The sequence below is a fragment of the Poecilia mexicana genome, unplaced genomic scaffold (genome assembly GCF_051168715.1).
Source record: "Poecilia mexicana isolate PSO_F unplaced genomic scaffold, ASM5116871v1 scaffold_7, whole genome shotgun sequence".
Taxonomy (NCBI): domain Eukaryota; kingdom Metazoa; phylum Chordata; class Actinopteri; order Cyprinodontiformes; family Poeciliidae; genus Poecilia; species Poecilia mexicana.
In genome coordinates, this window is record NW_028263376.1 from 10,184,693 (window position 1) to 10,208,109 (window position 23,417).

The window sequence follows — 23,417 nt, forward strand, 5'->3', positions numbered from 1 at the left end:
TGCAAATGGCCCATGGAATCAAGCCAGGGATAATTGCAGCCTTTGTATGGTGGTTCTGTTCTACCACTGAGCCTCTGTTCTTAAGTAAAAACAACTTTCCAACTCAACCTGGCTCTAGGTGAAGTGTAAGCAGGCATGATTTAACAAGCCCTCCATGTCAAATTGTGAGTTAATTACGATTCCCCATATCGTTTGGCTAGCTGAGCTCACATTCATTACCCACACCCAATTGTGATAAGTGCCCATCCCGTCAAATTAAGAAATCACAAACAGAACCTGCCTGACAAAAAAATTAACTAATATAAAAGCATGTCATTCCCTAATCTAAAGAAACTCAGGAAGCAAAAAAGGCAAAGTCAATGCAATCTATCCCGCTTAAAACGCATCTACAATTTGCAGGATTGGAGCTGAGTTAACTGAAGAATCATAGTTTTTGAGAATTTAAATGAGGAGTATTATATAAAATTGACTTCTTGAGCTTTTTGTTTTATTCTTTCATGCACGTTTGAGGAATCGTTGAATCCTCAAACGTGCAAACATTCAAAGGAGGCTAAGCTCTTGCTCTCACCTTTCAGTCATTCCTGAGAATAGGGACAAAACAGGTCCTAAGGATAAAGCACAAAATTTGAATAAAATATACACAAAATATTATTTTTTCAAATATCTGACTAAACTAACCTGGGTCATGTGAGCACAACAATGTATATTTTCCTGGCGTTTGCTGAATATTTTTTATTTTAAACATTGTAGTCGGTGGCTGATGCCTGTAAAATTCCTCGTCCCGGAGCAATACATTACATTACATTCAATACATTATAATAGTTTAAAACAATTACAGAAATACTAAAATACTAAAATTTAATTAAATTTATTAATAAATATAAATTAATTAATTTATTTTATTTAATACTAGAATTATATATTATGACAATTAAGTATAAGTAGTCATATAAATAATTATAAAAGTATCAATACATTGAATTAAAAATAATTTTTATACATTTTCCAACTCCATTGAAATTTGTCCCTAGTTTTTGTCAACACTGTCAGAAATTAAAAGAATGTAAAAAAAATCAGGCATTATTGGGGGGCACCAGAACTTCTGAGGATCCTATGACCTCTTCCTTTGCTAAGAGGGCTAATTAGCTGTGGTTAGCTTATGTTATTCTTTAGTTTTTTCTTCTTTTTATTCCTAAGTTGTCACAACCATGATGTGTCAACTCCATAACTGACAATTTACAAAACTTTGATCAAATTTTGTGAAATAAAAGCTTAATTTTGGTAAACTGTAAAGATTTCATGGACCTGATGAGCTACAGTATGGCCTCCGTCAGAATAACATCATATAAATTGAGGTAGTTTGGCATTTTGTGAACTCCGTCAGATGTCAACTCCATCAGTTTTTGTGACTCTTTCAGTTAAATTGTTGTCAAATCTCACTTAATTGTGCAATTAATTAATTTTAATGTATTTTACATAAATTGCATTACTTCACATGTATCAAGTTTTTCATTTTACTCAGTTTGTCACCACCTTCAGTTCTGTGTCAACTCCGTCAGATGGACTTTTTGTTGTTTTTTTGTTTAAAAAAAACTTTTTTTGTTTGTTTCTTGAGAAGCATTTGTCTGTAAAAAATTAGTAAAACATTGCTAATATGGTAATTAAAAAAATATTTTATATTTTTGTCAGATGGTGATAAAGTTCTGGGTCAGGTCGATTAAAAATTTAATTTAAAAAAATGTTGCAACTGGGAGACTGCACCTTAGCATCTCTACATTTCCAAACATTATTTGTCATATCTGCATACATAAGGTTGAGAAATAATTTTAAAAAAAATTGGAGGAAATTAAAACCCATTTTGTCCCTATTCTCAAGAATCACTGATTTGCAGGCTCCAAACTTACAAGCTTCCGCCTCACAGAGCAGCCCCCCACTCTGACTCCCCCACTCAGCTCCTTCACATCAGAAATTAGTAAACACCTGGTAGAAATATGCATCTGCTGAGCTCATCATGCAAACTACTACTCATGTAAATCTCAAGCATGTGTTACACGTTCATGCACAGTAGGTGGCGGTATGTAAGGTAAGGAGCGAGCAGACCAGAGCCAGACAGCCGAGCAACTGATCCGCCTGTACACACTGCTGCAAACACCGTCCTGTTTGAAAAGCATGCAAAAGTAATAAAACTAATGTTAGCCACAAAGTTTGAAGAAAGTAAAACTCACCTTTGAATCTGTGAATGTATAGCGAGGCGTACGTCTTAAAACTTTTCTGCAGCTCACTTGTTGGTGCTTCGGATCGATGCACATTAATTGTTAACTTGGGCAAACGCTGTGAGCACCTAGCATAAAATGCCATTTTCAGTCGACCGGAAGCGACCGAGCCGCTTATTCCCAAACACGGAAGCTGACGTCCATAGGCTCTTTGCACGCCTTCATGACGTGGCGAAGGCGGAGCGTAGGAAAGAGTAGGAGCTTCTTAAAGATATAGATTGGGTCCAATTTTAAGTTGTCAAATTTCTTTTCTTTTTATAAAGACAAAAAAACAAAACAAAAAACTGAACAAATTTGTATTTCATTTTAAAAATTGTAGATATATTTTAATTACATCAAATCAGATCTCTTTTTTTTAGAGAACATCAGGTGTATTTTTGTTCATTCTTAAAAAATAATGCATGTTGATGTCAGCTATTAGTATTAAAAAATCTACCAGAAATTAGGGTTAAGGCAACCGTAGGAGATACGGTACTCAACCAAGATGAAAACAAAATGATCCAATCTGCAGATCATGACCAGTGTTTATTGCATGATTTTCTTTCAAGCACACTTTTATAAAATTAGGATTCACTTTAGTACAAAGAAGGGTTTCTGTTTTATTCCAAATGAGGCGTGTCAAAAATTCAGCAGCAGTCAGCAGAATCACAGCAGCCTCATCACAGGGGTTTGTTTAGAAGGATTTGCTCAGAGGTGTTGGTTCAGCCACAGCACGGTGTTGAGGAAGCAGTCGACCTGAGTGTCCACCCTGGACAGAGAGTGTCCGTCCTCTGGAAACCACAACAACCTGGAGAGAGAAATGAAACGGTAGAAGTCAAAGGGTCTGGGCCACCATTTTAGGTTTTAATGCCGCTTGCTTGTACCTGATAGGTGAACCTCTGCTCTTCAGTACTTTGTAGAGCTCTAGACCCTGATGAGGAGAAACTCGTCTGTCCTTCCCACCCAACATCAGTAGCACTGGTGCTTTGATCTACACACGTTAAACACAGTGACATTGACTTGATAAAGGTCATGTAAACTCTTTCTTCCCTTAACTAGAAGTAACTGTAATTCAAAAATCCTATCTGTTGATGAAAGTGATGTTTTATAGCATCTCTAAAACTCGAAACTGTTATGTACCATACCATACAAACTATTTATAAAGCACTTTAAAACAACCATAGCTGATACAAAGTGCTGTACATTAAAACACAACATAACAATAAAAAAAATAAAAATAAATAAATAAATAAAAAATAAAAACTCTTACAGTTTAAAAAACAAACAATTGTTTGTTTGTCAACATAAAAATGCGAACATTTTTATGTTAGAGTTTAGCACCCTCTAGAGGGCAGTTTTGGTAATACAGGGAGCTTCAAAATGCTCAATAAATCATGTTAAGAATTGCTACTGAAACGTATTTGACAATAGAAATTAACTTCTGGCCTAAATAAGGTTATTTATCCGTTTCTTCAAAGCTGTAATATAATAAAGTGTGTGTTTACATGAGTCTTACCTGTGCTGCATGTGTGATGGGAGACTTCAGTAACATTGCAGCCAGGGTTTCAGCATTAGGGATGTTGTCATATGAGAACTGAAAGCCTGTGCTTGTGTATCTCCTGTAAGCAGGAAGACAGAAAAACAAAACTCATGTCATAAAGTGACTCTTACAGTCCCATGTGAAAGTATCCCCACCCATTGAACTTTTGAAGAGAACAAACTTACACAATGTTATATTTCCCTTTCACTTAATTTTTGTTTTTATGTGCCCTTCCTAAAAAAATTTAAAAAAACATCCAACAAAACCAACAAAAACGGAAGAGGTCCAGGAGGTGTGAATACTTTTTCACATAACACCAACCCTGTTGTGAATATTATGTACAGTTTTTCTCACCAGTCCACTATGTCACTGGTTCCCAGCAGCGTAGCGGCGTTAATGACCGGATTCCTGGCTGCGCACGCTCTGTAGGAGTCTGGGTACTGACCAACCAGATGACAGGACAGGAAACCACCATGGGAACCACCAATCACAGCCAAGCGTTTGGGATCGAGGGTTTTGTCAGTTTGGAGCGAAGCCACAACAGCCCGCTGTATTACAGGGTGAACACAGACAAGATTAATTTCATGGTGTTAAGGTGAAGGATCTCTGTGTTGTGACAAACACTCATCTGCTAGAACATCAACACTTCGCTCATCATAGGCTTATTTCAAGAGACAGACAAGGAAAGTTGATACCTGAACATCTTTTACATCCTGACTCCCAATCTGACCAATCAGGGATAAAATGCTGTCTTGTCCGAATCCTGTGGATCCCCGATAGTTCACTGGATGGAGACAGAAAAAAAGGCAGAGTGACGACAGCTGAATTACAAAGGGATCAAACCCTTGGAACCCAAAAAAATACTAAAATCTAGTTATGATTGTGATCGCTGGCATACGATGTAATCCAAAACAGATATTTAAAGTAAACTTTTAAAGTGCAGGACAAAAAAATCCAGGTTGACATTGCCCCAACTGATGCACACAGCAACTTTACACACATGGGATCTTTCCAGGTGTTTTCCTCATACACATCTGTAAGATTATGAAAGTCGCCATCTGTGCGTTTCTGGGAGAAATTCTGCAGACGAGCAAGGAAACAAAATATCTCACCCATAAGCACAGCAAAGCCCAGTTCAACCAGTCCAGCGGTGGTGCTGTTCCACTCTGCAGGGAACTGGGAGTGAGGGCCACCTAAACGAGCAAGGCATTGTTCTGGGTGTTTATATGTGCCGTTTTGCTATGTGAAAATGTCCCATGCAAAGCCAAAGAGAGGTCCAGACCATGGATGAAGACAACCACAGGTGTTCCGGTTTCACAGAAGAGACGGGACGGTTTGACCAAGATGGCCCCGAAATCTAAGCCAGCTGTTTAGAAAACAGACAATGAAGAAGAACGAAGAACAAAACTTATTTAATCAAACATTTGGTTTTCTTGAAAGTTTTTTTGATTCTAAACCTTGCAGGAATTCACAAGTGGAAAAAATCTCAAATGTTTTCTGTTATTTTATTGTTCATATATATATTATATATATATATATATATATATATATATATATATATATATATATATATATATATATGTTTTTTTTTGTTTTTACATATTTGTTAAAACCGTTACCATGTTGTGCTTGAATGTCCTGAGACAGATAATCTGTCCATCCAGGTTTGACAAATTACATCACACGTTTATCATGTTACTCCCCAAGGAAATTCTAATGAGACAGAAGCTGAAAGCTCACGGTAACGTTGGTTGTCTTCGTCTGATGTAGGTGTGACATCTAGGACCGTCCAGAGGTAATCAAACGTCGTGACGGGCTGCTGCAGAGTTCTCCAGGTTACAGTCTCGTCTGCTGATGGGAGGAATCCCACCCTCTGCACACACCAGAGCAACACGTTACCTGAGCTGGAAAACCCATTCATCTGGGTTACATGATGTAGGTTGGTATCGGTGTGTGTGTGTGTGTGTGTGTGTGTGTGTGTGTGTGTGTGTGTGTGTGTGTGTTTGTTTGAGTGTGTCTGACCAGGGTGGGAGGCAAGTTGGGGCTGGAGCAGCAGATAACCATCAGGTCTCTTTGGACTGTCAGTAGCTTCCAGCTTCCATAAACCTTAGAAAGATCAGAGACGTCTGCAGCTGAAATGCAGGAAAGACAAAAAAAAATGTCAAACCCATGTATTAAATCCTTCTGCTTCACAACTGTGTGCATTTTTTATTTTTATTTTTTTGCTCTATCACAGTAAATCTCAATAAAACACACTTGACATTAGTAGTTGTAATGTGACAAAACGTGGAAAGGTTTGAATATTTTTAAAAGATGTATGAATTTAAGATACATATACAACAACTGCACTGTCAAAAGTGTTCTTCCATTTTTACAGAGCTCGCAACCCGGGGCTTTTATTTTGAAATGTCATACCTTCCACCTGTCTCTGGTGTTCTTGGTGAAGATGAGACGAGGAATGAGGAGGAGAAAGAGGAGGAGGATTTGGAAAGTAAGAGTCGGCAGGAAGAGGAGGGGCGGAATTTTGGGCAAAAGGAGAAGGAGGAGGTGGAAGAACAGGAGACAGAAGAGGAAGAGGAGGAGGGAAGAGGGGGACAGTCGGTGGAGGAGGTGGTGGCAGAGGTGAATACAAACACCAATAAGGGGATGGAGGGGGAGGAAGGAGAGGAGTGGGAGGCTGGGAGGGAGGAGAAGGGAAAATAAAAGATGGAGATGAGGACAGAAAAGAGGAGGGAGGGGGAGGAGAGGACGGACTCTTACTATCAGAGAGGGAAGAGACTTTCTTTGTTCTTCTGTCCACCATGAAGACATCCTGACAGGAAACACAGAGTAGTTTAACTGCTAATGACTCAAAATCAAACACAGCTCGCTTTATTTTGAAAGTATGGCATGAACATCTGCTTGTTGGTTGCAGACAGCTGTGAGCGTTACCTTCCAGTTTCTAACGGCGCTGCTGAACACGACTTTCTGGCCGTCTGCAGACCAGCAGCGGGACGGCAGCGCTTCATACACGCCCGCAAATTCACCTGGAACCACCAGAAATGTACAAGATTACTAATCTAGATATTATCTAGATGTGTATTAATTAAAACTCCAACAGTTTAGACCAACGCGTTGCACCGAGTGAGTCTTGATTGGGTGGCCTGATCGACCTTTAACCCACCAGTCTGAGGTCTGCTGACCACGTCCACCATGGTCGAGGTCTTCCCACTGCTCAGGTCCAACTGTGCAGGTTTAATATTCAACTGTTAATGGACAGAAAACACACAGAGGAGTACAAAACAACCCAAACACACCCCACACCTGCTGCACACTGAGGCACTGGTTGTGAGGCCCAAACACTCTACCCTGCAGGTAGATCAGCGTGGACCCATCTGGACTCAGCCTGGGACAGGACACGGAGAGGTTGTCCCCTGATATACACTCTGGGACAGGAGAGAGGGGGGTGTAGATCGCAGAGGTCAAAGGTCACAGGATCAGAGACGAATATGTTAATAGAGACGGAGGTAAAGGTCTCACCACAGCGTCCATCCAGGCTGAGTCTGAATAAAGCCGACCTGAAACACAAGGAAGATAAAAAAAAAAAAGGGAACAGAAGGTAAACCCTAATTTCTCTACATCATGCTTTAGATACATTTCTGGAAAGGTTTTGAAAAATTGTCTGGAAAAAATAAGAGAAATTAATAATCCACGCATAATCCTGCATGGATTATTCAGTTTAACTGAATTTATTAAGTTACGATCGAGAGTCAAGGCAGGAAAATATTAGAATCGATTCCAATCAGGAAGTAAACACTTACGCCAGGCTTTTAGGATAAAACGGACTCTGAATCCTCCAGGTAAATACTTGGTAGTGTGAAAAAAGTTTCCATATCAACAGCAAAGAAACATTCTGAAGCGAGGGAAAGCAGCAGATGGATTTCTAAACAGTAGATGCTCTTTAAGGACATTTTACTACTTTGAGAAGCTCCCAATCTTCCCCCCGGCCTGTAGTTTGATCATTTATACATGTTCTCACATTAAATAATTAGAATGTCAAGATATAAGTTAGATTAAAGTGATAAACTACTTTTTTTGTCATTCTTTTTCATTCTAGGTGTGTATAATAAAGTCTGAAACCTGCGGTTGGAGCAGAACTTCAGTCCAAGTCTGAAAGGCTCATGGTACCAGCCGACGAAAAACACAGCCTGGCTGCCGGGAGCCCACAGCGCCTGAGGAAAACATTCATATATTGGTTAACCGTCAGAAAATAAAGTTTCTGCTGTGATTAAAAACATCAGTGATGAAGAAGTGAGGTTAGCGTCTCTCCTCACCTGTCCAGGTGAGACGTCCTGCGGGACGCCCTGCAGCACATGGACCTCACCATGATGCAAATCCACCACACAGAGCACTGGGACACTCTTACTGGTCAGAGCCTCGCCCCAGTCCTCACAGTACACGCTCCTGTCCTGTGTGGACACAAAGACGTCTCCGCACAGCGAACTCGATATCGGGGGTGTGTTTCCGTGGCGATGTCTGCCAACCTTTCTGCTCGCGGATTCTCCAGAACGCGTTTCTGCCGACGAGCTGCGGCTACGCTCAGCTACGAACAGCAGCTTGCTCTCACACTCTGACCAGGACAGGGAGCCGAACTGAGCTGGACGCACACAGCGAGACATGAGGGGCGTGTCAAAGTACCACACTCACGGACGATGCTCAGTCCGATCTCTTACTGTCGTCGTACACTCTGCCGTGGATGTTCAGGGCCGACAGGTTGAGGCTTTTCCTGAGGCCGTGACGGTCCCAGATCTGAACAGGAACGAGCACAAGCAGCAGCTTATTGAGATGTTAAAGCGCTTATGTTCCTGGGGATGATTTAGATCCATCGTTCTTACCTCTAGGAGCTGCTGGCTGCTCGTCTCCCTGACAACAGCCCTCAGGCCACAAATTGGCGACAGTTCACTCAGTAACCTGAAGAACAGAAATGAATACTTCTGCAAAATAGTCACCATTGTCATCTGAAGAAAAACAGAACTGGAAATGCCAAGTTATTGACCTAAAGTTGATTGAGCTTATCAATCACAATTGACTAATGATTAATTGATAAGTGGCCTTTTTCTCTTCTTTCCATAACACAAAAGACTGTTTTTCTGACATCTAGAAAACAAAACACATTTTAATATTTTAATCATTTGTGGTTGAGAAGTTCACACTGCTCTATCAGGAAGCGCAGCTGAATGAGCCACATAAAGTGCATTTTCCATCTCACGCCGAACTCTGGACCGTTTCACTTTCCCGTTCTGGTATGGCACCACCACCTTTGTTTCTGCGTTAACTGGCTGGGATTAAGGATGTCCAGTCGCACCCTCTTCTGGATGGCGGGCACACTACAACACTAAAAGTGGGTCTAAGCAGATATCATCAGTTATTCGACTGGGACTAATTTTAAGCGATTAATCGTAAGTCAATTAATTGTTTGCATCCCTAGCCGAGCCACATCTCCTGTGCCGGCAGTTTGCACAATAACTATTTTCGCGTGCACAGCTTGAACACAAACGGTGCTCCTTTGTTTTTCACTTTTAATAATCCCATGCATGCTGAAAAAGAGAATGTGTCTTCTATTCTGGAAGATCTGGTGGATCGTTGAATCATTGTTTGTGGCAATTGTATAGCCTTTAGGTTGACATCATTTTAAAAATATAGACATTTATTCTTGCTTAGTAAACCTCAATATGTAGATTTCTTTTATGTAAAGGCATGGGTCAATTCCAGTTGAGCAAGAGGGAGAAAACATTTCTGCAGTGTTGTTAAGTCTTTAAAGCTTAAAAGCAGTCTGCTCTGCCTGACTAAAGTATTTTGTTTCACTGACGGTTTTATAAAGCTACAATCATTCACTTCAGGAAGTCTTTTATTCCAGCAGCTATCTCTCAAACAAATGAAACATTTGTACAGGTTTTATGGTCAAGGCTTAATAGCAGCTGTAAATCTAACTGAGGATGAAACAGTTGCATTAAAGCAAGCACCACTCACTCTCCAGACAGCGGTGAACATGGTCCAGGTGGGAGAACAGTCCTGATGCTCTTTTGGTTGTTGCTGTCAGCGATCAGAGTCCACTGCTGTGCGTAGCGAAGTCTGGAGTTTCGGACCAGGTCAGTCTGGATCCACTCTGCATGTGTACGCAGTAAAAAGTTGGGATTTATTAAAATGGGCCTCTGGCAAAAGGATTAGATTAATTTTACATTGCACAAAGGCTTTATTTCGTGTCTCTATAATTGTTTGCAGAAATGTGATAGTTACAGTATCATTAATGTCCTCAAGCGATGGGAGGCAGATCTGCAAAAACTTTACAATGTAGAGATCTGGGAAACAGCTCAACGAAATAGAAATGGCCTAGTCAAAGTCTGGACTTAAATCCTATTGAAATGTGACCTTAAACAGGTTTACATGTACAAATATTCCTCCACAGCAATGTGCCAGTTATCACAAACAGTTTATGGCAGATGTTGTCAGTAAGCATGGCACAAAGAAGTTATTAGATTTATGGGATGAAAATTTTTCAGAGAAAAATCTGTTAAATTACCAATTTTTATGGTAAGATTTGATTTCAGCAAAGAGTTTAAAAGTATAATTAGTTTATTTTATTGTCAGGATTATTTTAAAACAGAAGAAACATGACGGTAATAATAATAATAATAATAATAATAATAATAATAATAATAATAATTGTACTACAGTCATTATTATTCATTTATTTATGCAGCTGACTTGAATCCACTTAGTTCCAAATGTGTAATTAACAAATAAATAATGTTCACAATCAGTGGAAGACGCTGTGTTAGCTGCAGCTAACTCACCTGCTGTCACGGTGTAGATCCGGACTTCCGGCAGCTGCTCCTCGCTCACATGAGCTGAAACAGGAGCAGCCAGGCCGCTGACCTTTCCGTACAGCCCGGTGATTTGGTCGGAGTCCATCCGCGTCTGCGGCACCACACACCGCTCACTACGAACCTCCAGGCTCGGCTAACAAGCCTGATAATGGCACCGTCGTTGCATGAAAGCGTTACTCCTCAGGAGCAGCAGCCAAATGCCTCTATTTCAGGCCAAGAGTTAAGCGCATCCCTCGGTCAGTGACTTGACTTGCATTTCATGAAGCCGCTTCAACACCAAACCCGAATGATTTTTCTCTACCTGCGCTGCGCCTCCATGTTGGGACTATACCACCTTGCTCAGTTCAAAGTAGGTGTAGTGATGAAAGTAACCACGAGGAGGCAGCAGAAACACCAAAATAGAAGCATTTTCTTTCTGTTAAATATAAACATGGGGCATTGGTAAAATGGTAGTGGGACTTTACTTGGAAATGTGTACTTTTCCCGGAAAAGACGTGTTGAACTTTCTCTATTGAATACATTTGTGTCAATCTTAGATTATGCTAATCCAATAAAACATTTGTTTTAAGTCCCCACCTCCCATTTTTCCATGTGGTCAGTACAGACTCTGTATGAACATTAATTAAAAAGCTGATGCACTAAATAATATCCATAATTTCAGATCAAAAGTCAAAATAAAAACCTTTAAGCACTAAGATAGACAGCATATTCTTTAATTTTTAAAACCATAGAAAAAGTATGACTTTTTAAAATCGCACACATGCCCATTAGCCTTATGCTGACTTTACTTATAAGAAAACGTACAACATTTCAATAATTTGGAATAACTAAAAACAATCTGTAGATGTTGAAGTGCTTTTTTATTTCATTTGATTCCCTCCAAGAAGGATCAACATTCTCACTTCTTCTGGTTGATCACCAGTTCAAACTCCTTGGCAGCCATCAAGTTCACGAAATCAGTCATTTAAACAGATGGATGTTTAATGTGAACTTATCAGTTAAAAATAATGTAGTCAAACTTTATTGATCAGCAGCTAAGAATGCATTTATTGTTGTTTAGAGAATAAAATTAATTTAATTCATCTCGCATACACACACGTCCATGAATCCATGTGCTGTGTTACATACACGTAAATATTTTATGACCCGGTAACCCTCGTTAAAAATGAGTCGCAAAGAAAACTTATATAAACTTCTGTCATCTTTAACCATAGTTGTCTCTGTAAACAGTTTATAATTTCAAGTTTCTTAAAAAACAATTACAGCTCTTATAATAAATTAAAAACAGTAAAATACATTTTTTTTCCACCAGAAAAAGCTCACTTCTTTTCTAAAAGCAAAAACAATACAGAGATGACAATAATGTTTCTTTTTTTTAATTAGGCATCTTCTGAATTCACATGGTAAGTGTTTTATTTCATGGTTAGATTAATGTCAGATAAAACACACTCGCACACAAACACCACACACATTTTTCTCAAAGGTTGCATTGTTTGTAAAAAGGTTTTTTTTGGCCACTGAAGAAGCCACTCTGGCTGGGTGAGAGACATGGTGCTTTCAGGGGCGTAAACAAGGAATCGGACATCCCATACAGTAAAGACACTTAGCAGAACGTTTCCTTGGCTCCTTTTTTTTTTGGACAGAATCAGATTCTTTTAATGATTGGTTCAGATTTCAACTCTGTTCTGCTACTTATTAATACAAAACCAAAAAGCATCAAAATGTTTTCATTAAAACCACACAACTGGTCTGGCAAAAACACTTAATAGCAGGTAAAGCTCTTTGTAGAGCAAATGAAGAGCACAAGGGGAAAAAATCTGAGTCTTTTTGTGTGTGATGGGTGAAGATCCGAAGGCATCTCGGTTCCTCATCCGCTCCCTTCTTGTCCGTCCCTCACATGACATCAGCGCGTTTGTCCCTGACTTTATTCCTCAGTTTCGTTCGGGCTTTGAAGGCAGCCGAGTTGAATAAATGCTGTTGAAGGGCGGGGAAAAAAAAGTGTTTATGCTACATTAGGAGGAAGTTTTTGTAGGGTGTAAGGTTTCTTCACCAGAAAGAACAATTTTTCCATGAGGAGGTAAAAAAAAAAAAAAAAAAAAAAAGAAATGACCAGTGTTTCCCCCAGTGCATTATAAACCTGGCGGGCCACCAGACTTTACTTGTGCCCCCACCAGGCTAAGCATTGCTTATTTTTTTAAAGTCTTTTTAAATGTTTGCATTTTTTTAAAACTTTATAGTTGGTGTTCAAGTGTTAATCTTCCAATGACACATAATTATCAAGTGATATTTTCAAATTCCCTGTCAACTTTAAACATTTAACTCAAAAGCACCCAACCACAGGGCTTAGCAAGTTTTCTGGAGGAAGCCTTGAATGACTATTTCATAAACTAAAACTGAACAACAATACATACCAGTAGAGAATCTATTGGCCTTTATTTTAAACCAATACAAACTGAAGAGGTCATGTTTTAATGTTAAAAATTAAATGGCTAGTAAACTCTGTGTTTCCAAACATATTTATTATTCTGAACAGGTATTACCGGTTTTAAGATCCAGGAGTAAGCTAGTGAAAAAATGCATCGTACTTTACCTTCTCTACCCGTGAGATCTTACTGCCTTTGATAGTAGCAGCATCTAAGATGAGGGGAGGTCCAAGGCCAAAGATGTCTCGGAGTAGCTGGTTGTACTGCACCAAAACAAAAGTTGCATATAGAGGTTGGTTGAGGACAAATCGTCTTAATGTTCTACACAGTGTGTTTTATTGTGTTGGAGTGTCGTTACCACACCTGTAGATGGTGTCTAACTCCAGATTCTAGGATCTCCTTGAAGGCATCGTAGATTCTTTTCCTCATCCACCCATCGATGTAAACGCTCTCCACCCCAAATCTGATCTTCTCCTCAGTGAAATCCTCATTCTGTGGGGGACAGAAACTGGATGTCAGGAACTAAAGAGACAGCAGGGATGCAGAAGAAACCTACTGCAAGCAGGAAAGCAAAAGTCAAACCCTCCAAGTTGGAAATACTTGAGACAGCTACCAACCTCTATGTAATGTAGCACCTCTCTGAAGATGGAGCGCTGTTTCCTTCTGTCGTTTTTGGCTCTGTGTTTGTTGCCGTCTGTGGCTAAACTCTTCAGACATTCGCACAGACTTTCGGTGTCCTCCACCTCAAACTCCTACAAGCGCAACATAGCGTTAGTGACGCTAAGTCAAATGCATTTTTACAGCACATAGCAAAAAGATTTATGTCCCTTGACATTTTTTCCCCACATTCTATCAAATTACAACCCCAAACTTCAATGGATTTTAATGGAATTTTATGTAATAGATTGATTTGCATTCAACAAAGTATTCATCCATTATTCATCAATAGTTACACTATCCTCCACTACGCAGGTAGTATTTGTTTGCGTTTACCTCATCTATATTTCGGCCTAACTCCACCAGCAGAGCGATCGTCTCTCCCACTGCAATCCTGTAGTTGACGTCGCTGCTCTGCAGACAGGCCTGCAGCTTAGGAAGGTGCCTACAAAGAACACAGTGAATGTATTATCAGTATTTGGTAACGATTACAACCTACTAATGACATTATACAATAATGTTGGAGTGCATTAGACAAAATCCTGGGTTTAAAACTCCAGCTCTCAAGGGAAGGCGTCCTTCTGAAGTCTGAGGCTCAACTGTGTTGGACCTCAGACAGGTTGAAAAGCTGCAAGACATTTGTTATCGGAGACTAGATCAGAAGACCACGCCCACTTCAAAGAAGGTTAGACTGGCATGTCCAGCAACTGGTCATAGTTGAACAGACTCATTCATATGTCCAGATGCAAATTTCTTCTTCCGCTGGAAGGCATGGACAATTGTCTTCCAGCTGATAAGTTACCTAACCCCAGTTGATGCAATGAGTAGCTTCTCATCTCTAAAACAGCCTGTGAATGCATGTGATATCAAGACGGTGCAATGAAATATCAGTGTGTGTGTGTGTGTGTGTGTGAGCTGTTTTGGTGGTGTCTGTGTTTTGATTTAATACAGATTTCTGCAAATCTTGGCTGATGTTGCAATGTGCGTTTCGAGTATTTGTCCATAAAATAAGAGGATACATTCCACAAGCACAAATTTGTGGAATGGGCAAATTAGTATGATGGGTATTTTTTTTATTGTGACTATGAATAAATTTGTACCTTTAGATGGAAAACAAAGGATGAAAAACTGGATTTTGACTCAAATGTTACATTTACTTGTTTATTCAACTGAAGAAGAATGTATCAAAACAAAAAAAAGTGAGATATTAATCTTTATTTGGAGTATTAATATTCATCATGTTTTTCATGTCCACTCACAGTTCCAGCAGCTCAGTGAGTTTGGAAGTGGGACAGAGCGTGGCCAGCAGCGACCAGGCCTGCAGGGCGGCAGTGTGGAGACCGGGCAGACCCGGTTTGGGTGTGGGCAGCGTTCCTTCTCTGTTAGGGTAGGAAGACGAGAAGACACTCTCCAGAAGAGCCAGCGACTTGACCAGGTCCTGCAACAGTTCGGACACCATGCTAAAAATGTGCATTGAGCAAAAACTGAATACAAAATCCAACATATAGGAAACTCATTGATGCTTTTTTTTTCAGGTGTTTTGTCCCCAGGTTTGTTATTGAGTAGTTGTGTGTTGGCACAAAAAGTTGCAAACAAATCTCACCTCTCCTTCTTCTGCAGTGGAGACATAGCAACACAACCCCAAAGCCCTGGCACACTGATGAGACAGGAAGTAAGCAGATGTACATTAAAACGGTGACGTTTCCTTATTAAGCCATACTAATGTACATAAATGTTTTCATCTGTTTTTTGTTTTTTTTTGTCTAAATAGTGACAGTGAACTGAAACAATTGTGGTGTTTCTCTTTTTAAAACATTCAAAAAGAAGCAGAAATCTTCATTTAAAAACAAAGTAGTCTGTAAAAAAGTGTATGCATATAAAATGTTCTGAAGCAGATGTGTTTTAAAAATGCCAATGCCACATTTTAATCTTGCTCTTTTTTTTTTTATCGTCCAGGACTTCCAATCAGAAACGGCGTTTTCATTTTAAAGGGCGATTTGCTAAGAAGAGGGCGTCACTCACGCTCTGACGAGCTGCCATGTTGGCACCGCCGTCATTCAGGATGGAGGTGAGAACAGGACGAAGCGACTTGAAGCCCTCCTCGGCCTCGTCCCCTCCACCCAGCTGGATGCACAGCAGGGTGAAAACGTTTGCGGCCGCGGCCTGCTCCTCTCCGCCGCCTGCAGACGCGGAGGGACGGAGGAGGAAAGTCAAGCTTGGGCCACCTAACTGGTTCACTCTAAGTACGATGTTTTATATTGCATCAAACAAGCTCAGGCAAAGCTCTGTAAATTAATCGGAAAGTGTCTGTACAAACAACCAAACAAAACTAAAAGCGTGACGCATCAGTGGTGACACACAATGTCAATCTATTAACTCGCTTGTCTTCAGAACCTTTTTTGAGACTTCTCTCCACGCAGTCGCACACGGTGAGACGCTGGCCTGTCAGGAAGTCGTACAGAACTCTGGAGGAGAAAGCTTGTCGTAGTGACTCCAGGGCTGCCAGACGAGTCTTTGCACTGAAAGACAGAGACAAACAGAGCGAGACTTTACAATGAGACATTAGAGACAGCCAAAGCTTTTTCATATTGGCTGCTCCACCTGTTGTGGGAAGAATGAACAATATATTATTGTAAAGCAGAGTTTAATGCACAGAACTTCTGTATTCTCCTATAAAAGACGCTTTATAGGAGAATACAGATAGTCACACTGCAGCCCATAAACTCTTGTGTTTTCAAACCTTTAGTTGTTTGGCATCTTCTTGTTGCCAATCATTAATCCAAACATGTAATCTGTCCAACAACATTTTTTATCTCCACACACCAATTCTTAGCGTTTTGATTTTCAGGATATATTGTCCTGGAAATCAATTTTCAGGCTATAATGTCAGGTTCTAGCAGACCATCGTGCTGTCATTATTTCTGTTTTAGAGAAGCTACATAAAAATCTTCACCTTTTGTCCATCAGGTTGTCTATACACTGTTTGAGCTTGTCTTCTGTTTCTTCTTGTGCAGTCTGTTCATCCACCTGCTCACTCCCTAAATATGACCAGAGGACACTTATAAAGTCAATGTTGCGCAAAGTAGTTGTGAAAAAGTTAAGACTTCCTACTAAATATTCAGAAAATTCAAAAAACTTATCTAATATTCACCTCAGCAACAAGAACTAGACTCGTTTTAATCAGCTGCTCTAATTTAATCAGCCTGCTTTGTGCATTATAAGGTCTGTGTCTCTGTACAGACCTGGGCCCTCTTCCAGGACAGAAGCAGTTTCACTGGCGCTACTGTAGTGGCTGAGAATGTCCGATGTCAGCTCATCGTCACTGGCTGCAGATTCTCCCTTCATCCCGTTTTTAACACCTGGCAACAAAAACAAAACATCCACAGAATGTGAAGCACTTGCAGGAAAAAAATCCCCAACAAGAACAAAGAAATCTTTTTAGTAGTAAGTTAAAATGAAGTGAGCTGAGAGAATAAGCCCAGAAACGCTGCTAGAATGATCAGCAGCAATGATTGTTATTTCCACAAGTCAGGAAAAAAGAAGTTTGAAATCAGGAGCTCTTGGAAAATAAACTCACTGCCAGCACATGTTGGTACCAGGTGAGGGTAGAACCAAGGTTTGTGCTTCAGTGGACCAAGAAAAGACTTGGAACCCAGACAAAGTTGCAGAGTGAGTGAGTAGAAGAGTTAATTACTCTTAAGAGAGAAGAAGATGGAGATCGTCTATCGTCTATGTTCATTTGCTTTGCAACTATTAGCCTTTCAATAATTTGTGTTTCTGACTCAAACACTTACGACCTGGGTCGGTTTCTGGTTTCTAGAAAGGAAACGGTGTATTCTACTGAAACTCAATGACTTTTAAAAGTGGAGAAAACAAAAAGCCTGGAATCTGCAACATGTGGAATTACAAAAATAAATAGTGATTAGAAATTGAAACCAGAAATCCACCAGAGAAACAGGTGTTTTTTTTTTGTTTGGCTAACTATCAGGACATAGCTGGAAACCACCGAACTGGAAAGGTTTTCCCATTAAGCAGTAGTACGTGATGGTTTAGGCTTTTATTAGCGCACCGGAGGTTTGTTTCAGCACAGCTCTGCCATGTGTGCTGGAGGAAGAAGAGGCAGGCAGGCTAAGCTAGGCTAACGCTCATGTTCCTGCCGGCTCAGGACTTTCTACTGTTGGTGGGATTACTGAAGACCAGCGAGGCCGTTCATCTGTCCCCTCATTGGGCGTTCACGATCCAGAATGGTCACGCTGCGTTGAAATCAACTGGCACAGGAAAAGTGATTCAGAGGTCACTCATACAGCAGGAAAGCAGAGCGATTTTATTTGATATACCAGCTGAGGTGATTTAGTTTTAACGAACATTTGACAGCTACTCCAAACTGAACAGAAACTACAAAAGTGAGAGGAGTTACAACTTCAGCAACATTTGCTCTTGTATTATTCAGCCGTTTCCACCTGACTAAAGAAAAAAAAACAGTTCATAGTCAACCTATGAATAACTGGAATGAGAATGTGTAACCAGAGTAATAATAGGGGAAAGTTCAGCTATTCAAACCTGAGCAGACCCAGTGTTGGATTCATTGTTGTTCCATGTCTTTTATTTAAACTTTAGGGTAGGCTGCCTTATTATTAGTCCACTCATAAATGCATCCACTAATACTATATGGATAATAAAAAAATAAACTAGTGACTGGAATTTTGCAATTGAAAAATACCAGCTTTTACCAATCAGTGAACTAACCATATCCACTGTCAGTCGTTTTCATTACATGTTTAAAAACTACATATCACAGCTGTAAGACACCATTTCATAGAAAACTGCATGCCCTATTGTGGTTCATTCAGGCTGTGACAGAAGACTGTCAGCAAATAATAGAAAGAATTAATTTTCTGTTTTCTACTGAGCGTCCAATCTTAGGAAGTCAGAACAAAGAAATGAACGAGTCGTTTTAGTAACATGAACTGAGATAGTCACTGATATACGATGCTAGACTCCATTATCATTTTGTCTTTCTTAATAAAACAGTCAAAGTATTTTTAACACTCATGTGACTCATGTTATGAAGTCACATTATTATAACCCCTCCTCTGTTATAATAATGGTTCACGACTAGAATTTAAAAAAAGAACTCAATGCTGTTCCATCTTCCTGTACAGTTATCAAAGATAAATAGAAAAACAAAGCTTTTAAAAACAATGGATCAGAATTTGAAAAACTGACTAATCATACAATATGATTTTGTCCTGTTTGTTATATTAAACGCTACATGACACATTCTGTGTGTTTTATTTTTATACTCTTTATCACTGTTGTGAACCTGCAAAAATGTGTTTCCATAATCAGAGATTGGGATCAACAAACAGGTTCGGTGGGAAGGTAACGCGCTCTGTGAGCGTGGACCAGTCGGCAGTTTTTCCAGTTATCCTTGAACTCCTGATCACTGCCTGCTGACTCCCACTGCAGCCCCACACACAGCGATACACCTTCCCACGCAGACCCACCCACGGTTCTGTTATCTGCCTGCCACGACTCACGTGGCGTCTCAACGATCGAACAAAAGACTCCAGCAGTCGGTGACGCTGACCCAAATATGACTGGACGGCTTTGTTTGGGAAATAGCCTGTCATCTGAAACCACAAATCCATTTCAGTAGGCAAAGGCGACTGCTGGGATTCTGTACATGCAAACTGTCACTTGGAGACAAAAAAAGAAAAAAAAAAAGAAAAAGACGTCTCTAATTTTATCTTCACTCAGGGAAGCCAAACGAGCAGCGCGTGTACACAGCTCACTGCAGCCAGCTTCCCTTCCACAAGTTCTTATCACCCAGTGGCCACAGACTGCAGTCACGTTCTGGTGTAAGCCGGAAACAGTTTCACCGGACCGCTAGCTGCTTCAGGAGGAACGGGGATTCAGGTTGGGAGTGGGGAACTTATTTTAAGTCCTTCTGTGCTCGAGTTTCAGCATTTAACAGTGAAATAGGTTGGACGTTTGGGTCAGGTCAGTTTCATGAAACAGTTTTAGTTTTAAAAAATAAATAAACTACTACAATGACAATTTAGTGCTTTTAACACTCTCTGGAAAAAACAAGCTAAACTAAAAACGTTAATGTATTATTTTCAGAAATGGGGAAAATGAATTAGTCAAATGGTCACTGTTCACATGTAAGCTAGTTGTATTTTGCTGCAAATGGCTACCAGCAGTAAATATGGCCCATCATTATCTTTAAATAAAAAAACAAAAGCCTGATTTTCTCAGGTGCGTAAAAGTGTCGCCTAGAAATACCACTGCTGCCTCTATCTGGACATTTTGACTAACAGTAGCCTTTTAAAAATGACCCCAACCACAATTACGCTGTTTTTGCCATCGTTTGGAACCAAAATCCAAATAATACATTTTAAAAATTCTACTTCCCCATCTATAAAGAGGAAAAACAATCCCTCACCATCATCATCACTTCTAGTCAGGTCATATGGAAGTTGACTAATAATTTCAGTTAAAAAAAACAACAAAAAGTGTTAAAAGTCAGGTGAGGCATATGGGTGAAGAAATGAAATGGTTTCAGTGTGCTTTAGCATTTCAGTTGATGTTAAGGTTTAATGCATGCACCTCACTGAGGGTCATCACAGGGTTTGAGCTCAACGGGGATCTGATGTTAGGAATCAGAGAAGTTACCTTTCAACGATCCTTTAGCTGAAAGCTGCAGCTGAAGAACCTCCTGACGCAGAGAGCCTAATGGAGTTGGGAGACGGACGGGCAAAAGGACCAAAAGGATGTTTGACATACAACGTACGTGGATGGGGAATAAAAATAGTGGATAGGAGAATAAATCAGGGGATAGGGGGGGGAAAAAAAGGGGAAATGAGGGATGGCCATGATGGAGAGAAAAACAGCAGAAGTGAGCTTTATTTCTAAATCATGTTACATATGAGCACCAGTGCTCAAATGCTCCATGATCTCACTGCAGCGCCACATTTAATGACCCTGTAGATGCATTAGTTTATTTCTTTACGACTTCCCTCCTTCTAATTTCCGTTGGTAATCAATGCGATAGAGTTTGTGTGTACAGATGCACGCTTTCCAAACAGGTTGGACCAGAGACACACGACATTCACATCGTCGTCATACAACATCAGGAACCTGTTAGTGTGGCTGCAGGAAAAAAAAAAAAAAAAAAAAAAAAAAAAAAAAAAAGAGACTTGCACGTGGCACGCAGCTTTCCCACTTTCAGCACTCTGAAACCTAACTGTACAACCAGCTGTGCACAGTTTAAATAGCATGATATCACTGCTGCTAAAAATAATATGCAGTTCACCGTAGCCCTGCATGCAAGAGTACACTATGTTAGCACTGTAAATATCCGAGTAATCAGAAAGATGAACCTCATACAGATGAAAAGTGTTTCTAAAGGGAGCTGCATGTTCTAAAGTCCATTACGAGTGTTGGTGTAGTAACGAATTAGTTTGGTCACAATTTTAAGATATTTGAAAGAAACAAGGAGGAAAAAAAATACTCCACAATATATTATAGTTAAGATCAGGGTCAGCTATGAGGAGTAGAGACTGTTTTGCTATTCTTGCTGATCTATAATAATAATAAAAAAAATTGGAAAATAGTTTAAAATATCAACTCCACCACCATGTTGTCTTTGTTTTAAAATATTTGTGAAATCCGCATAGTGTGATATTACGCCTGGTGCCAATATAAACACTAATCATTCATGACAAAAAGGCTTCTTAAGGCTTAAACATAGTTATTTATAAAATAACTTGCAGGAAAAAGTTCAATAAATTATGACATTCTACACTGCTACAGCCTCAGGTGTACAAAAGCTAGGGAGCCACAGTCTTTCTAATAAAATTGGTAAGTTGCAGTTAATGATGATGCACAATGATCTTTTTCCGAATTATAAATTCTTATTTTCTTTAAAGGTTTAACTTACTGATATCTATTTTAATCAATTCTTGTTTTTAGGACTAAATAAAGTTATTTTTGTATATGCATTTGCCCTACTGATCCCCAATGAGAGCCTACTGAGGGGTAAAATAGTCGATTAGATTGTCTCAGTGATGTTTTTGTGCATTTGTGCTTAGTTGTAGGTGTGCAAATAGCTCTGTCCAATGTGGAGCATTTTACTGCGCGTTTAGCTTTTCTCTGAAAAAGAGCAACACAGCAATGTAAACATAAGGTTGTTTCTTCTTGTTTTAAATATGTCATTCTCCATTTGTCAAAAAATATTTTAATTGTTTTTTAGAGTTCTTATATATATAGAAATCGGAATTGGCTAAAATCAGCATTAACAACTTTGCAAAATTGGTCACAAATGATCACAAATAGGTGCATCTCCAACACCCATTTATATTCATGACAAAACCACATTTAATTTACAAAACTGCATTCACTTGTAAATATGCTAATGTTTAATCAGAAGTTATGTGTTGTGCTAAAAGGAATAATGGGTGAAAAATAGCGCTAAAACCTTACAAAAAACATTCTGCAAATATTACGAATTGTAATAAAAACGCTGTGGTTGCCAGGTGCAACAATGACAGGTTTACACGCTGAAGTCAGAAGAGCAACAGGCTGCTGTCACCACATGGACATCATAAATATTACTAAAAGATGTAAATCCTGTTTTCAGATTATGCGTCTTGTTGTTTTCTTGTGTCTATAAAAGTGGACGGGGTTTTCCATGCTACTGTTACTCACCCGGCTTACTGGAGCCACGTTTCCCTTTTTTACTCCGCGGCATGTCGAGCAGATCCTCCGGCTCACAACAAAGCTAGCTGAGGTAGCAGCGTCGGTTAGCCTCCTTCAAGTCCGCTCCGCCGTTATTTAACAGCTGGAGACAGAGAAAGACGCCTGTCTAAATTATCCCTGTTGCCCAAACTTCTGTTTATGAGTCAAAGACTATAAAACCGACACCTTTTTTCAAACTCTTCTGTTGACACTTCGCCTAGCGTCAGTGACGAGCAACACCAACCACGTTTTACAACTCTCTGCCGTCTTCAATCCCGGAAAATAGAACTGTCCAGGGCGGGATATGTCCCAATTTTTACCAGTTTTTCTGTGTATTATCTGTGATTGTCCCCGGGTAATCTATACCTAACGCCAGGTTGGGATGGTAAATATTTCTCGAAGTGTTTAGGACGGAGTTTGGAGCACGCTGCTGTCACCAGGTCCACCATCTTCCCCACAGTAACTACTGAACCCACCGGTTACGCGGGTTGCCAGATTGGTTGGCTCTGTTGATATCCCCCGTTTCCGAGTAGGTCAGACACCAAAACCATTAGAAATCAGTAAAAAATATATTATTGTCATACTATTTTAGCTGTACCCAGGCCTATGTATTTGGCCTACACGTCATGTTTCTATGTAAAGGAGAAACTGTTTGCTTATCTCTTATTAAACTGTAATATTCCACTGCACAAAACTATCAATATTAAACCCAGCGGAACCGCTCTCCCATTTTAGGGGAGTTAAGATTAGCAGTATTTTCCTATTGGGTATACCCCAGATTAATAAGCCTGAGATTTTTTTATATTTTTTTTTCTTTACTTAATTAAATTCAGAAGTGCAAATGTTTGGCCCAAATCTTTGGCCTAATCTGACTTAGCTTGAGGCATTTTGAAAAGAAAAATGTGTAAAAATGTTGGTCTCTTGTTGGAGGTAAGAA

General features: G+C 39.7%; 2 protein-coding genes across 5 annotated transcripts; both read right to left on the bottom strand.

Annotated features, from left to right (window-relative positions):
* Positions 1 to 2,779: 2,779 nt before the first annotated feature.
* On the bottom strand, positions 2,780 to 11,018 carry apeh2 (acylaminoacyl-peptide hydrolase 2). 3 transcript variants are annotated; one of them, XM_015008048.2, is made up of 22 exons: positions 10,626 to 11,017; positions 9,802 to 9,937; positions 8,667 to 8,742; positions 8,505 to 8,580; positions 8,316 to 8,428; positions 8,106 to 8,240; positions 7,912 to 8,003; positions 7,312 to 7,349; positions 7,096 to 7,217; positions 6,956 to 7,016; positions 6,724 to 6,818; positions 6,553 to 6,604; positions 6,208 to 6,228; positions 5,815 to 5,924; positions 5,533 to 5,665; positions 5,075 to 5,158; positions 4,905 to 4,985; positions 4,488 to 4,576; positions 4,147 to 4,340; positions 3,769 to 3,871; positions 3,137 to 3,243; positions 2,780 to 3,060 (listed from the first exon to the last, which is right to left on the bottom strand). In XM_015008048.2, exons 1-22 carry the CDS (start codon positions 10,741 to 10,743, stop codon positions 2,961 to 2,963), a joined length of 2,136 nt encoding a protein of 711 aa, XP_014863534.2. In that variant the 5' UTR covers positions 10,744 to 11,017; the 3' UTR covers positions 2,780 to 2,960. The 3 variants fall into 3 exon arrangements, with proteins under 3 accessions (XP_014863534.2, XP_087863150.1, XP_087863151.1); XM_088007024.1 differs by having other exon boundaries at positions 8,106 to 8,428; positions 10,626 to 11,018; XM_088007025.1 differs by lacking the exon at positions 6,208 to 6,228 and having other exon boundaries at positions 8,106 to 8,428.
* A 481-nt stretch (positions 11,019 to 11,499) lies between these two features.
* ifrd2 (interferon-related developmental regulator 2) lies at positions 11,500 to 22,974 on the bottom strand. Of its 2 annotated transcripts, XM_015008043.2 has the most exons (14): positions 22,667 to 22,974; positions 22,451 to 22,583; positions 20,417 to 20,473; positions 16,981 to 17,097; positions 16,692 to 16,776; positions 16,133 to 16,257; positions 15,761 to 15,918; positions 15,342 to 15,395; positions 14,998 to 15,176; positions 14,075 to 14,183; positions 13,699 to 13,833; positions 13,445 to 13,573; positions 13,249 to 13,344; positions 11,500 to 12,632 (listed from the first exon to the last, which is right to left on the bottom strand). In XM_015008043.2, the coding sequence occupies exons 2-14, from the start codon at positions 22,491 to 22,493 to the stop codon at positions 12,552 to 12,554; spliced, it is 1,368 nt and encodes a 455-aa protein (XP_014863529.1). In that variant the 5' UTR covers positions 22,494 to 22,583; positions 22,667 to 22,974; the 3' UTR covers positions 11,500 to 12,551. The 2 variants fall into 2 exon arrangements, with proteins under 2 accessions (XP_014863529.1, XP_014863530.1); XM_015008044.2 differs by lacking the exon at positions 20,417 to 20,473.
* Between the last annotated feature and the right edge of the window lie 443 nt (positions 22,975 to 23,417).

Coding starts and splice junctions, on each gene's coding strand:
- apeh2 (XM_088007024.1), bottom strand. CDS start 10,743: ATGGACTCCGACCAAATCACCGGGCTGTACGGAAAGGTCAGCGGCCTG. Junction 6,605..6,723: donor GCGCCGTTAGAAACTGGAAG/GTAACGCTCACA, acceptor GTTTCCTGTCAG/GATGTCTTCATGGTGGACAG. Junction 3,872..4,146: donor ACCAGTGACATAGTGGACTG/GTGAGAAAAACT, acceptor TCCTGCTTACAG/GAGATACACAAGCACAGGCT.
- ifrd2 (XM_015008043.2), bottom strand. CDS start 22,493: ATGCCGCGGAGTAAAAAAGGGAAACGTGGCTCCAGTAAGCCGG. Junction 16,258..16,691: donor GACAACCTGATGGACAAAAG/GTGAAGATTTTT, acceptor TCTGTCTTTCAG/TGCAAAGACTCGTCTGGCAG. Junction 14,184..14,997: donor CTCACTGAGCTGCTGGAACT/GTGAGTGGACAT, acceptor TGTTCTTTGTAG/GCACCTTCCTAAGCTGCAGG.